This window comes from Arachis stenosperma, chromosome 3, assembly GCF_014773155.1.
Source record: "Arachis stenosperma cultivar V10309 chromosome 3, arast.V10309.gnm1.PFL2, whole genome shotgun sequence".
Lineage (NCBI taxonomy): Eukaryota > Viridiplantae > Streptophyta > Magnoliopsida > Fabales > Fabaceae > Arachis > Arachis stenosperma.
The window spans coordinates 111,332,911-111,346,651 of NC_080379.1; the positions used below are offsets into that span (position 1 = coordinate 111,332,911).

Genomic DNA, 13,741 nt, shown 5'->3' on the forward strand with positions numbered 1-13,741 from the left:
TTTTTTTTTTGTTCTTGAATTATATAGTAGTTGAATATCCTAAACCTTATGCTGCATCCCACCCGTCTCTCCCTCGGCCCTTCTTTTTTATAGAAGAAAAAACAAGAGTAAATGTTAAGATTTATTTTTATAAAAGAGTTATAGTTTAATCATTCACATTTATTTATTTAAAAAAACACTCAAATAGACAAATACTCAATGATCCGTTTTATTCCTAGTCCATAAGCATGGTGGATGGAGGCATGCAGAAACATTTAGTAATTAAAATGTTAAAATTTTGAAACCGTTGGTTTGATCTATTTGTTTGTGGAGAAGAAAATCAAGAAATAGTGAAATATACAGAGGGGCCTGTATTTGACCGAAGGCAACCGCAATGCAGTAGTGGCTGCAGCGGTTTCAGTCAGTTTGTGAGTCAGCACCACCTCTCTCTCAGCCCTCTGCTGCCTCTGCTTCTGCCGCTGTTACTTAATTGAATTCTTTTTCTAAATTTCTCTTTTCTAACGCTCAAATTCCAATAACCCCCGAAAAATTAAAACAGAGTTAGGGTTTGGGTTTGGCACCAATTAATACTCACAACAGCCCTACTACTACTAGTTGCGATGTGATGCGAGGGGCACTCACTCACTCACTGAGAAGAACGAAGTTAGGGTTTTTGATGTTGTTGTGGGAATTCCAAGTTTTAATGTCCTATGAATGGAGATTTCCTCTGTCACTGTCTTGTCGGAGCCATTCCTCATCGCCGTTACTGTAACCGCTCTCTGCTTCTTCCTCGCCATCTTCTCACTCCTCAGATCATCCTCTCTCTCTTCTCCCCTCTCCAAATTCGCACCTTTTCATTCCAAGAACCACCGCGATTCTGGCTGCTCCTGCAACGGTACCGTTTCGCCCTCCGATTCCGCCCCCTACTTGAACGGCGGCGCCGCCCAAATGCTCGACCCCACTCCTCCCGTCCCAGCTCCCGTTGCCCCGGCGGTGCTGGCGGAGCGGCGCACAGGGTCGTCGTCGATGATGGAGGAATTGGTTCCGGAGATTACGACTCATGCCCTCAGTTATTTGGATTATCCAAGCTTGTGTCGTCTTTCTATGACCAATTCTTTGATGCGAAAGGCTGCCAACGATGACAATGCCTGGAAGGCCCTCTATCACAAGGTGAATTCAATTCTCAACCTATTTATTTCTTGACCTAATTATCTATAGGTGGGTGTCTGAATTGAAGTGTTTATAATGTTTGAATAATGTGCAACTAGATGCCTCAGTAGTCACTACTAGGATTTTCTGATTCCTGTGATGTTTTATTATTTCCTCTTTGTAGGGTATCAATAATGCCGCTGACATTCCAATGGGATTTTCTGAAATTTTATGTGTTCTGTCTTAGAGTGTTATTAAATATTAGCTGATCATATCAAAAAAGAAAATATTAGCTGCTTTGATTTTAAGAATTCATATGCATAGTTGAGATTTGGCTGCTTTCAAAATACCGCCGTAGGTCTTAGGGAGAGAAAAGATCATCAATTTGTCACTTTGGTTGTTCATGACTTAATGGTAATACATTTGCTGTTTGTTGTTTTCTTTCCCCTAAAATGTTCAATATGGACTGTATGAAAGGAGGAGACATACTTGTCTTGGTAGGAAGAACTAAATATGGGAATTGTAGGAGGCATACTGAACTGGGTTTTCAACCTTCTCTTTAGGGGGAGGAACAAGGGATTTATCTGTTGCATGACATTTCCCTCCTTTCTCTAAGTAAATCTATGAAATCCAAATAAGCCTACTTTCTACTCTCCTCTCCTCCGTCAATTATAAATTTGAAAATATATATATATATTAAGGCAGTAGATGTAGAACTATGGAATAGTTCAGGGGAACTGATTATATATGGCCACAAAGCAAATTGGTAGAAACTATTAATACCGTCTAATTTGTCCCATCAAACTGATTAACTGAGGACGTGCATGATCTTTCATTGTATTTTTCAGTTGAGTTTCATCATTCTCATTTTTATCCACCATGTTTCTTCAGACATAACCTTTTTGAAATTATTTTTTCTTCAGGACTTCACATTGGAACAAGATACTATTACACCAAGTAATGGGTGGAAGGCATACTATGCTGCAACAAGAGCAATTGTGAATATTAATACAGAATTCTTCAACATTGTAAGAGATAAGTCTCTTCAATCAATGAGTCGTTTTTGGCTAAATGCAGATTACGTGAAGTGCATTCATGCCTCAGGAGAACTCTTTTCAGGGTATGGCTTTTTGTTTCTTAAATGGTTGAATCCGCTTTTTCTTTAAATTTACCAACTGCACTGGCAGTGTCTTTCTCATATTTTTTGGACATTCTCGGGTTGACTTCTTGTGTGCTTGCTATGGGCTGAAAATTGAAAAGATTGTTTTTGAGGTCTCAATCTCATGTATGTAAATTTCACATAAGTTCTTGGGGGGCTTATAGTTGAATTAGATCACATTTCATCAAGCATGCCACCAAAGTTCCTGTTAGTATTGACTGCACACTCTAGGAACTAGTTTTTGGCTAACAAAGCTAGTTTTAGAGCTAATTTGGAGCTTGACACTCCTGAGATATGAGGATTTTGATGAATTTGTGAATTTATTTTATTCTATTTTTTAAAACTGATCCTATTTATTCCATAAACAGCTTGTTTTAAAGTTGTGGAGTTGCATCTTTTCTTTTGTCCAACTTCTGCCACACTAGCGGACCAATATATGTTCAATAATGCAATTACCTATGCCACAGGTATAACGCGGTAATGCAGAGTTGGCAAATTATGTTCAACTGGGAGCAAGGATTAAACTTTCAGGTTCGGGATGTACGTGCTCGGGTCTTGACGGACATGGCTTGGGTCACCATGAAAACATATGTTGACATGGATACCGGACCATTTAACGTTACCAATGTCTTTGAGTCCCACAATGGACGGTGGTATATGGTTCATCATCACAGTTCTGTGATGAACGGTGAGGTGGAGCAACATATTGTGCATGGATAAATATAGTGATACATTGTTATGTCTGATACTGGTTACCAAAGGCGATTTTATTTGGAGAAGCAAGTTACTTAAATTTTAGTGATTTCTCTGGAAAATCTTTTTTTTTTCTATTAATTTTTCATTGAGTTCCATTTTCATACTGTATATAAGACAAGAAGTTGCAATGGCGCCAGAAAGTTTATAAGTACAGTGGTAAGTGGTGGGTTAAAGTAAAAACAAAAGAAGAGTTGGAACTTGGAAGGCATTGCCTGTCAATGTCATTGAGGAGTTATCTGGCACCAAAACTTTAGGTTAAGGCAAGACATGTGAAAACTGAAAACCAAGGTTGTGCTGTGCAGTGTAGTCACGAGAGCAAATGCACAAAGCATTCTCCATTTTTGTTGTTCATACTACTAGAGGCGTGCATCTTTTTTTTTTCCTTGTTTTTGCTGAAAATTCAACAATCAATCCTATGCTAACCATGCTTTGAATGTAAAGCTTGATTATTACCGTTTTTTAACAGGTGGTATTGGTACAAATGTACAAGTATTGAAAACGTTAACAATGCTATGATTAAAAAGAAAGTTGATGATAGATTTTCTGTATGATAAAAGCCGAAAGCACAAAAAGATAATCTATTTGAACTTAAATTTGTATATTTTAATGCAAAAATCTTGAAAATAGCATGTCTTAAAAATGTAATTTGGTCGAGGATGGATTAGTATTTTTAAGGGCAAAAAACTAATTTAAACCAATGGGAGAATTTAATTACCCAAATCAGCCAAAAGAAAAATTTTTTTACCAATCCACCAACAATCAAATTTATATAATTCGAATCAATTCGATTTGAATTGCAAATGCATGTAATTCGAAACAATTTGAAACAACTTGTTTTGAATTACCATTGAAAAAAATGCATGTAATTCGAATCAACTAGATTCGAATTAATGCTTGCTAAATCGAATTGAATCGTTTCGAATTAGTATGGAAAAGTGACTCAATAGAGTTCGAATCATGTTGATTCGAATTATTCACATGTTGATTCGAAAGGTAATTCAAATTAAGTTGATTTGAATCACTTGTTAGTTTCCTATATAAGGAGTTGGAACCAAGCTCATTCGAATCACTTTTACTTGTTACCTTGGTTATTTATATTAGTTCCGTTACTAACCTTGCAAAATCTGTTAAATTAGACAATCCTTTTTAATGTTGATGCTGTGTACTTTATGATGGAATAATAAATTTTTTGGTAGTTCACATTCGTTATAAACAAGAGACATACAAAGCATTTGCAACTAAGAAATTTTTTAACCTTACATAAATAAAATTCAAAATATAGTACAGTAGTAAAACAAACAACTCAAAACCAACCCTACCCATCTATCACTGTCCTCCCTGGCTACCTCCGACCTGTGGGCAGCTCCGACGAGTGTGTCCAGGGAGCCGACATAAGCCGCATCTCTTAGGCCGGTTTGAATCTGCCTCGTCCATGTTCGTCCGAATCCGAGTAGACCTGGGACGACCCTCCCTTGCACGCCTCTTGTTCGGGTCCGGTATTACCGTCGGCCCATCATATGGTGACCAGAAACCCTCTGGGATTGGAGGTCTGAATCCCATCTGATAAACACTAAAAACGTTACTGAGTCGATAGACTGGGTGGACATAGGAGTGACAAGTGACTCGTGAGTAAGCACAGCATGCCAGTGCGTGCGGACAAGGAAAATGCAGTGCCTGGAAGTATCCGCAATCACATGTCTGAGATCCAAGTGACACCCTGCAGCTACCAAGGGAGAAAGAACCAGTAGGAGTGGTCTCTGCGACCGTGTACTCCAAGTTGTCCCTGTCATACAAAGTAACTATGAAGCACCTTGCCGTCTTCAAGTTGGCCTCGATACATTTAACAAGGTGTTGACTGAATTGTTGTCCCGTACCCAGCTGGGCCTCCGCCTCTTTCCCCTTGCGAACAAAAAGTTCGGCCAACCAACCGTACGTTGCTTTAACCAACGAGCATACAGGAAGGTTCCTCACACCCTTGAGGATTGAATTCACACACTCAGATATATTTGTGGTCATGTGACCGAATCTTCGGCCCTCATCGCAATACTGTGTCCACAATGAATACTCAATCCTGTTTGCCCAGTCACACATCGCCGGATCTTCTGAACGAAGAATATCAAACCAGTAATGGAACTCGACCTCCGTCTTAGCATAGGCAGCGTTCACGAGAAGCCTCCTTGTGTCTTTACCCTTGAAGGTGAGGGCGAAATTTGCTGCTACGTGCCGAATGCAGAAAGCTCGGTATGCAGCCGGAGGTAGCCAGCCACCGTCGGGAGCCTCAAGGGCGGCCTTGATGCCGTTATGCCTGTCAGAGATAACGAGTAGACCTGGATGTGGTGTGATGTGCTGACGGAGGTGGGAGAGAAAGAATGACCAAGACTCAGCATTCTCACCCTCGACTAGCGAAAGCAACAGGGAGTATGTTGGAGTTCTCGTCCTGTGCAATCGCCACAAGCAGAGTACCCCCATACTTGCCATAGAGATGGGTCCCATCAATACTAACCAACGGCTTGCAATGACGAAATGCCTCGATACACGGCGGGAAAGTCCATAACAGTCTGTGAAAATATACCTGAGATTCGTCCAGCTTTCCCCCAACTCGAACAGGGCTAGTCCGAAGAACTGCAATAGAACCAGGCATTGTCACCTGCACTCCTAACACCCACCGTGGGAGCTCGTTGTAAGACTCATCCCAGTCACCATAAATGAGCGCAACAGCCTTCTGCTTCGCCATCCACACCCTCCTGTAGGTCGGCCTGAATCCGTAGTGCGACGCAGTCGCATTTAGGAGCACCTTGATGCTAACGGATGCATCAGCTCTAACCATTGGCATAATGAATGCCGATATCACATGATAATCCAAACTCCTGTGATCACTGGAGATAGAGTTGGCGAGACAAGTGTGCGGTCCATTGTACCATTTGACCTCCCATATGCCCTTGCGCTGCCGGAGACTCAGCCGAATCAACCATGTGCACCCATTCCCGAACTCAGAACACTTGCCAACGTAACGGCGATAATCAGACTCCACAACCTTGTACTGTACACCTCGGCGGATGCTGTAAGTCTTCACACTTAACAGGACATCATCCTTATCTTGAAATTGCTGACCAACCTGAAACTCTGTCATACCAACTGACCCTTCAGCATCTCTAGCGCCAAATCTTGCAGCCTCCCCAGGCACCCCCGGCTGCCTCATGGCATCCAAGTCCAAAGATGAAAAATGTGAAGGGTACTGCTGCGTGCCAGAGCTAGAGCCACCACCGGCACCGGCAGGCTCACTCGCTCCGATCTCATCGCCACTATCATCAGCAATCATATCCAGCTCGACATCATCGTCCTCTACATCATCAAACAATCCATCTCCAGCCCCAGCCGGTGCAGCACAGTGTACAGAGGTAGGAACAAGTTCCGCTGTTCCAACCTCGTCGACAACACTGCCGTTAAGATCAACAGCGAACGAAGGGGAGGCAACAGGCGGGGCGGGTGGCTCGTAAGCAGGGACTGAGGAAGATGCAACAGCAGGTCTTGAGCTAGAACCGGCAACCGTCGCTAAAGTGTTGGTATTCCGGTTCGAACCCCCCGAGCTGGACACCATATCAACCAGCTTTGCCAACAGCTCCGGTGTCCGAACTTCGGGAAACTGCTGGTGACAAAGAAACATGACCTGTAAGTCCTCATCATTCCCGATCGTGAAACTATCATACTTCACGCTATCTTGGAGCACCGTGATTGTAATGCGATAGAAAAACCCTTTTAACACCTTCCAGACCAAGTTTTTTCAGTACAGACCTAGCAAGGTCATCATAGCTCGTCGTAGAACTCACGATAATACAGAGAGAATCTTTATCGGTGAACTTGACACCTGGCCGAGTTTTCCTCTTAATCGATCCTCTGTGGTGAACCAACACTATAAAACTGTCCTCACCAGCCATATGACCCCTCAATGTTGAGAGCAACTTCACATTCATCACATATATATACAGGCCTGGAACACATTAATTCGAAACAACCTAATTCGAACTATATACACATAATTCGAATCAACTGAATTCGAATTAACTAATGCTTTGTTTTCCTTAGTAATTCGAGTCGACCTAATTCGAATTACGTATTGGTCCATTTTGCTACTAGTTCGAATCTACTTGATTCGATTTAATAAAGGATAATTCAAATCTACTTGATTCGAATTACATGTTTTTTATTTCAATGGTAATTCGAAACAAGTTGTTTTGAATTACTTGCATTTGCAATTCGAATCGAGTTGATTCGAATTATATATATTTGTTCGTTGGTGGATTGCTAAAAAAATTTTGGTTTTGGCTGATTTGGGTAATAAAATTCTCCCATTGGTTTATTTTGGTGTTTTGCCCTATTTTTAACCAAGGGAAATGTTATATCTATATTTATACCTCTTATATATTTTCTACTTTTTGTATTTAAAATGGTTAATAAAAAAATAAAAATAAAAATAAAATATTATTTTAGTCTATAACATTTGGACTAAATTATAATTTAATTTCTAACGTTTCAAACGTCTTATTTATGTCCCAAAAAATTTTAAACATGTTCAATATGGTCTTATTGTTAAATTTGATACTAATAGTTAATGGAATGAATGACGTGATAGATGTTAACAAGTGATAGATGTTAACAACGTTACTAGTTAAGTCATGTCTTCTTTTATATGATTTTCTTTTATATGGTCTTATTGTTATATTTATATCCTAAATGATAAAGTGTGATCTCTCACTATTTATTTCATAGATGGAACTAAGAGAAAATATAAGAGAAAAACTATTCAAGGATGAGAAATCACATTTTACCCTCTAAAGTAAAAATTCAAAATTTAGAGAATCTAAATTCATAACGAAAACCTTCTTATAACACTTTTTTTTCTCAATTTTCTTTGTGTACAAAATTTTAAATTCTAAAAATTAATCATCAACTTAAATCAAAGAAAAAACTTTTATGTTAGTAATTGTTGTCGATTTTACTTATTAAAATCAAATGCTGGCTCTTTAATATATGAATTGTTTATTTTAAATTTAATAGTACAATAATATTAAACTTGTTTAAAATTTTGTTGAGATTAAAATAAGATATTTAAAAAATTTTAAAACTAAAAACGTTTAAAATATTAAGAGATTAAATTAAGATTTCACCGTAATATTGAGAACCAAAATAATTCCCAATCCTTAAAAAAACAGAGATCTTATCTTTTATACTACAAGAAAAATGGATTCTTTTATGCTAGAAGGAAAAAGCTGGGTGTGATGCGAGGAAACATGAGATGAGTCGATCGTGTTAATTAGAAGATATTAGAGGGAGGCAGGCCCAGGGACAGGATGGGTATATTTTAGTGGTTAGTGGTGACTGTGAGTAAGCTAGCACCTCATAAAATTAAAGGGCTTTTGAGACTTGAGAATGTTGAAGATAAAAGAGTGGTGCGCGTTATCCAGCCAGAGAGTGAGAGAAAGAGAATGAATATAGCTCTTTTCTCGGTTCCATCTTCTCTCCCTCTTCCTATTCAGCCTCATGCCCGATTGAACAAGCATAATACCTCATGTCAAACAATCTCTTACCATCTTTCTTCTAAGTCATTTGTTGCTCTGTGCTCGCCTTCACCGAGTTCTTCTTCTTCTTCTTCTTCTTCAGTGGTTGGGGTTCCTGATGAATCTGGATACGGCACCACACAGAGGTAAGGTACCTATAGCTATGATGATTTTGCCATGTCATTGTATCGGTACTATATGATAACTGAGTGGGATTGGGTGGGTGACAGCGGGGGTTGTAAGGCATGTGGAAGAGAAGAGATAGAGAAAGGGTGCAACGGTGAAGGAAGGATGCAGGGTGGGATTGCCACTGTTCCTGGATTTGGTTGGTGGCCCATTAAAGCTTATAGACCATGCCCGGGTTTCGTGGCCTCCGGTGGTCGCTATCGCCGATACGGACAAAGCATGGACGAGGTTGCCTTCGGCCGTGGCCCTACCCCCTCTTCCTCTCCCACCGACTCCAACCCGATAAGGTATGTATTTGATGAGTTAGGGTTTAGGGTTGGGGACCCTTAATCATGATTTTCTGTGCTGACCTCGTTGTTTCGCTGCTTGCCTGGTAATGTTTTCAGCAACAAGAAGCAAGACCCCGAGAAATCAAAGAGATAATAGCCTTCACACTCACTGCATTGCTCAATGTGGTTCTGCTTCGGTTGTTCTGCTCTACACTCGTACACTCATTCACTATTCCGCAAATATAAATACTCTTACTCTCATTACATTAAATTATGCCGATGTAATGCAACCATGTAATACTTCTTTCGGTTTCTATTAGAGCAAACATAACTTCAAAAATCTTAGTATTAAGCAACGGTTTATATGTTTAATTCAAGATCTTAACTACATTAAGAGTTTCTCCATTTTAAGTATAAGTTATAAGGAACTCTACAACGTCCAGCAGGGGAGAAATTGCAGATCTTGCCAGGGAAAAAAGGGTTCATGGGTTGATACCTCTCTATCTCTCTCTAGATTATGTTTTTGTTGGTTTCTTATTCTTTTATAATTCAAACTAATTTAATTTCAATACGTTAAGTGTGAAAAACAGAAAGTATTATATACATATTATTGCTCATCATCTCCACTACTCGACTTCTGCAGGGAAATCCTCTCGATTTCTCAGTTATACATATATCATGATTTAGTTTTTATGTACTACTAATAAACCATTACATCTATGTCACAATAGCATCCTGTTTAGTATTATTCAGCCGGTTGTTATCTTAAAATGTTTACACATGCAATATTTTATTAGACAATACTATATTGTTTCTGCATAGGATTAATCTCTACATACAAGTGATTCTGTTATATAAGTCTTACAAGTCCTCTAATTCATATTAAGCTTAAACGCATCTCAACAGATTTTTAATTTTTGAAAGGATTTTATTTCCTTTTTCGAATTTCTTAGACTTCTCTTTTTCCTTCATTTACGTGTTTTTTTCTGTGTTTTCTTTCTTCGTTATTCTCGATTTCCATTGTTTTTTAACATCAAGCTTTGAAATCGTTTTTGAATTGTTTCATCTTCATCGTCGTGTTTCTCCTCGTTCTTCTTTTGATTTTGCAACATTATGTATTTTTTCTTCTTTGTTTGATTTTTTACTCCAAAAAAGAATTATGAGAATATGAAATAAAAAAATGAAGAAGCAACAGAAGATGAGGATGAGAAAGAGAAAGAGTTCTGAATTATGCATAAGGTGTACTTCAACGAATTTTGGGTGTATTTCTTAAATCCTTTGGGTGTATTTTTGTAATCCTTTGGGTGTATTTCTATAATCGTTTGGGTGAATTCCTATAATCGTTTGGGTGTATTTCTGTAATCGTTTGGGTGTATTTCTGAAGTTTCATTATCTTCAAAACGATTTCAAAGTTTGATTTTAGAAACTATGAAAATCGAAAAAAAAAAAACGAAGCAAGAATACCAGTGATAAACGCAGGTAAAACAACGAATAAAAAGGCGAAAAGATAACGCACGAAGGAGATCGAACAAATTTGTCAAGAAACTCGTTTTCATGGAGGAAGAAGAAGAAGAGTCGTTCATAATGCATGGTGAGTAGCGCGCTTTGCGTATATTTACTCTTGAACGTGGGAGTAATGCGCGTGTGTTTTGTTGGATTTGTGCCAACTTGTAAGACTTATAAATAAAAAAGACTTGTATGTGTAACAGACCTCTTCTGCATAATAGGTAAAATCTAAATAATTTAAAAGTATATATGCAAATTGATCTTTAATGAAATTTAGATTAGACATTTTATGCCCTTTAAATTTTTATTATTTTATAAGTCTTTAAATAATCCTTTTGATTATACAATTTGATTCTTCTATCCCTTACCATCAAACATTTAGTTATTGGCTTTCGGTCTTTATCTCTATCAAATACTACCTTAATGTCTATTGAAGGATTAAGTATAATTTTGGTTTTTAAGGTTTAAACTGAAAATTTTATTCCTTTCTAATTTTTTTTTTCATTCTAATTTGTTCTTAAAGTTTAACTTGGTTTTAAAATCATTATTTTTCTCAATTTGTACAAAAATACTCTTGCATAGAATCACATTTTTTCTCACTTTTGTTATAGATTCACTATTTTTGCACTTTCAAATTTCAGATGATCTCAAATCAAAACACAAATCAAAACAATTTCAGATAAAAACTGAACATCTATGCAATTAACAAGAAGAAGAATAAGAAAAATAAAAAACAACAACTAACAAAGATTGAAGAAGAAGAATTAGCAACAATTAACAACAAAAAGAAGACGACTTAGACCACCGTGCGCGAGCAATGCTAAAGGCCATGCGATGAGAAGAGGATGACTCAGACCATCGCCGCCCACGTATCTATCCGCCCACATCATTGCTGCCAGTGTTTGACTGCTCGTGTAGCTGCCACCAGCATATCTACCCGCCTGTGTCGTTGTTCAGTGTCTTTGCCTGCTCACGTCGTTGCTCCCCGCTTGTCTACTCGCCCATCTGCTCTCCTTTTCGGTCATATCTCTGCTGCCTCTTTGCCCACCTTCTTCTGCCGTGGGTGGCGTATTAAGGGGATTTCGTTTGCAAGATTTTTGCGGGCAACAGTAAACTAAACAGGCATTGAGAGGGGGATTCACACACAAGGCGATGCAATAGGATGGAGCGATTGCCAAAGCAATATGATGAGGTTGGCACAGTTTTGAGTACAGCGAAGAGGCAAAGAATCCTCAGAGGTTTTGTATTTTTCTTGAATCATGGAGGGAGAGAGTTTCTTTTTTTTTTTAATTCCCATGAAGAAGAAGGGTATTTTGTCTAAAATAATGATTTTAAAATTAAGTTAGATTTTAGGGACGAATTCAAATGCAAAAAAAAGGTTGAAAACAAATAAAATTTTCGACCTAAATTTTAGAAATTAAAATCGTACTTCATCCGTCTATCAAACAAATAAGTTCTTAACAAATTTTATTATAAGATAATTAGATTTCTAATAAATACCATTATAAGAAAAAGTTATCCTTCTTATAAAGGAATAGTTCTATTTCAAAGACTTCTAAAATAACAAAATTTGTTGAAGATCAAAATATTAATTTAAAATTTTCTTTAGGATTAATTTAAATATTTATTCTTAATAAGTACATTTAATCTTGTTACTATGTTTAGATAAAAGTACACAGAACCAATCATTATATTACTTAACCAAAAAAATATCGCATATCTATAGTTTTTGTATTTTTCAATTATTTTTGTTTGTTTAGAATTTTGTTAGGTATTTTATTAAATTATTAATTAAATTTTTTTAATGAAGTGTATGATTAGGATTTATTATATTAATTTAGTATAATTAAAAATTAAATAATGTTAGGTTAGATAGAATATAATTTAGAATTTATTTTGAGTTGATGGTATTTTAGATGATTGTTATTTTTCTGAGTTTATTATTGTCTGAGTTAATTATTTTTTGAGTTAACTAATGTTGATTGTTGTTAATTGTTTGAGTTAATTTTAGCTTGTTAATTTTTTAAGTTAATTATTGACTTATTATTGATTGTTGTTAATTTTTTGAATTAATTTTGCTAAATTGATTGTTGTTATTTTATTAAGTTTATTGCAATTTACTCATTTGAATATATGGACCTTGATTTGTTTGTTTAATTATAATTTGTGTGTTGATTATATTTGTAGTTTGTAATTGAAGGTGTACTGCTATTCTAAAAAATGCGCCTATACACAGCAGGTATATAATGCAAAATCTCCAACTAAGTTTGTAAGTTGCTAAAATTGTATAAACTTAAATAGATATACTATTTGAGAGATATACATATGCGTGTTAGTAGATTACTTAAAATCTTAAATAGATATACTATTTTTATAATTAATTTTTTTTAATATTTTATTGTCTAAAGAGCTTCAATTATGCAATTTACTTAGCCATCATGAAGTATTTTTTTTTTATATCGAACCTTATATAAGTTCATCTTTTCTAGATTTAGAGTATATGTTTATAGTACTACTTTTTGTTTCATACATGAGTAATTATTATTTTTCTTCTTTATTCTTAAATTTTGATGTGTGAACTTATTTGTAAATTTTTAACGAAAAATCATAGGTAAATTATTATGAAAATTATAAAATTTGAATTTTATTATTTTAAAAATGATTGAATTTAAACATTTAAAATTATATATTAAATTTTTAAATTTTTTTTCAAAAAATAAAATTTAAGATTACCGTACCGGGGGATAAATCTGATGGTAACAATCTCTAAAATTTTGCCAACTAAAAGTTAATATCCACTGCTAAATTTGTCGGTAATTAACGGGCCGAGAGACAAAAAAATCTGTTGATAAATAATTACTGGCGAAATATATACCGTCGAATTTATTCCAATAATAAACATATTACCGGTGAATTTTTTGATAAATTCGTTGATATTCAACATTTTCTTACAATAAAAAGTTTGACAGATATTAAAAATCATTTGAGGATTAGGACTCTAGAAAGAAAAAAAAAAGATACCAATTTGTCAAAAAGATATTTTCATCGCCACATTAGCATGGCACTGTAGCAAGAATAAATCCGACTTAAGTTTTTTACGGAAAGTATTTTAGGAACTATTATAAATTTTAAAGTATAATTTTAAAAACATATTTAGGTAACTATCAATTTTAAAGATTTAG

At 36.2% G+C, this 13,741-nt stretch overlaps 2 protein-coding genes across 2 annotated transcripts; both read left to right on the forward strand.

The window, feature by feature from the left end:
• Window positions 1–203: 203 nt before the first annotated feature.
• On the forward strand, window positions 204–3,521 carry LOC130967664 (F-box protein SKIP8). The gene is made up of 3 exons (XM_057892621.1): window positions 204–1,149; window positions 2,052–2,248; window positions 2,755–3,521. Exons 1-3 carry the CDS (start codon window positions 694–696, stop codon window positions 3,005–3,007), a joined length of 906 nt encoding a protein of 301 aa, XP_057748604.1. The 5' UTR covers window positions 204–693; the 3' UTR covers window positions 3,008–3,521.
• Window positions 3,522–8,337: 4,816 nt separating this feature from the next.
• Window positions 8,338–9,642, forward strand: LOC130969804 (uncharacterized). Its single transcript, XM_057895694.1, has 3 exons — window positions 8,338–8,744; window positions 8,829–9,071; window positions 9,171–9,642. The coding sequence occupies exons 1-3, from the start codon at window positions 8,527–8,529 to the stop codon at window positions 9,205–9,207; spliced, it is 498 nt and encodes a 165-aa protein (XP_057751677.1). The 5' UTR covers window positions 8,338–8,526; the 3' UTR covers window positions 9,208–9,642.
• The last annotated feature ends 4,099 nt before the right edge of the window (window positions 9,643–13,741 follow it).

Bases quoted from the DNA above. Each gene is read 5' to 3' on its own strand.
- LOC130969804 (XM_057895694.1), top strand. From the start codon at position 8,527: ATGAATATAGCTCTTTTCTCGGTTCCATCTTCTCTCCCTCTTCCTATT. The intron at 8,745-8,828 runs GTAAGGTACCTA...GGTGGGTGACAG, and splicing joins GGATACGGCACCACACAGAG to CGGGGGTTGTAAGGCATGTG. The intron at 9,072-9,170 runs GTATGTATTTGA...TAATGTTTTCAG, and splicing joins ACCGACTCCAACCCGATAAG to CAACAAGAAGCAAGACCCCG.
- LOC130967664 (XM_057892621.1), top strand. From the start codon at position 694: ATGGAGATTTCCTCTGTCACTGTCTTGTCGGAGCCATTCCTCATCGCC. The intron at 1,150-2,051 runs GTGAATTCAATT...TTTTTTCTTCAG, and splicing joins GGAAGGCCCTCTATCACAAG to GACTTCACATTGGAACAAGA. The intron at 2,249-2,754 runs GTATGGCTTTTT...CCTATGCCACAG, and splicing joins TCAGGAGAACTCTTTTCAGG to GTATAACGCGGTAATGCAGA.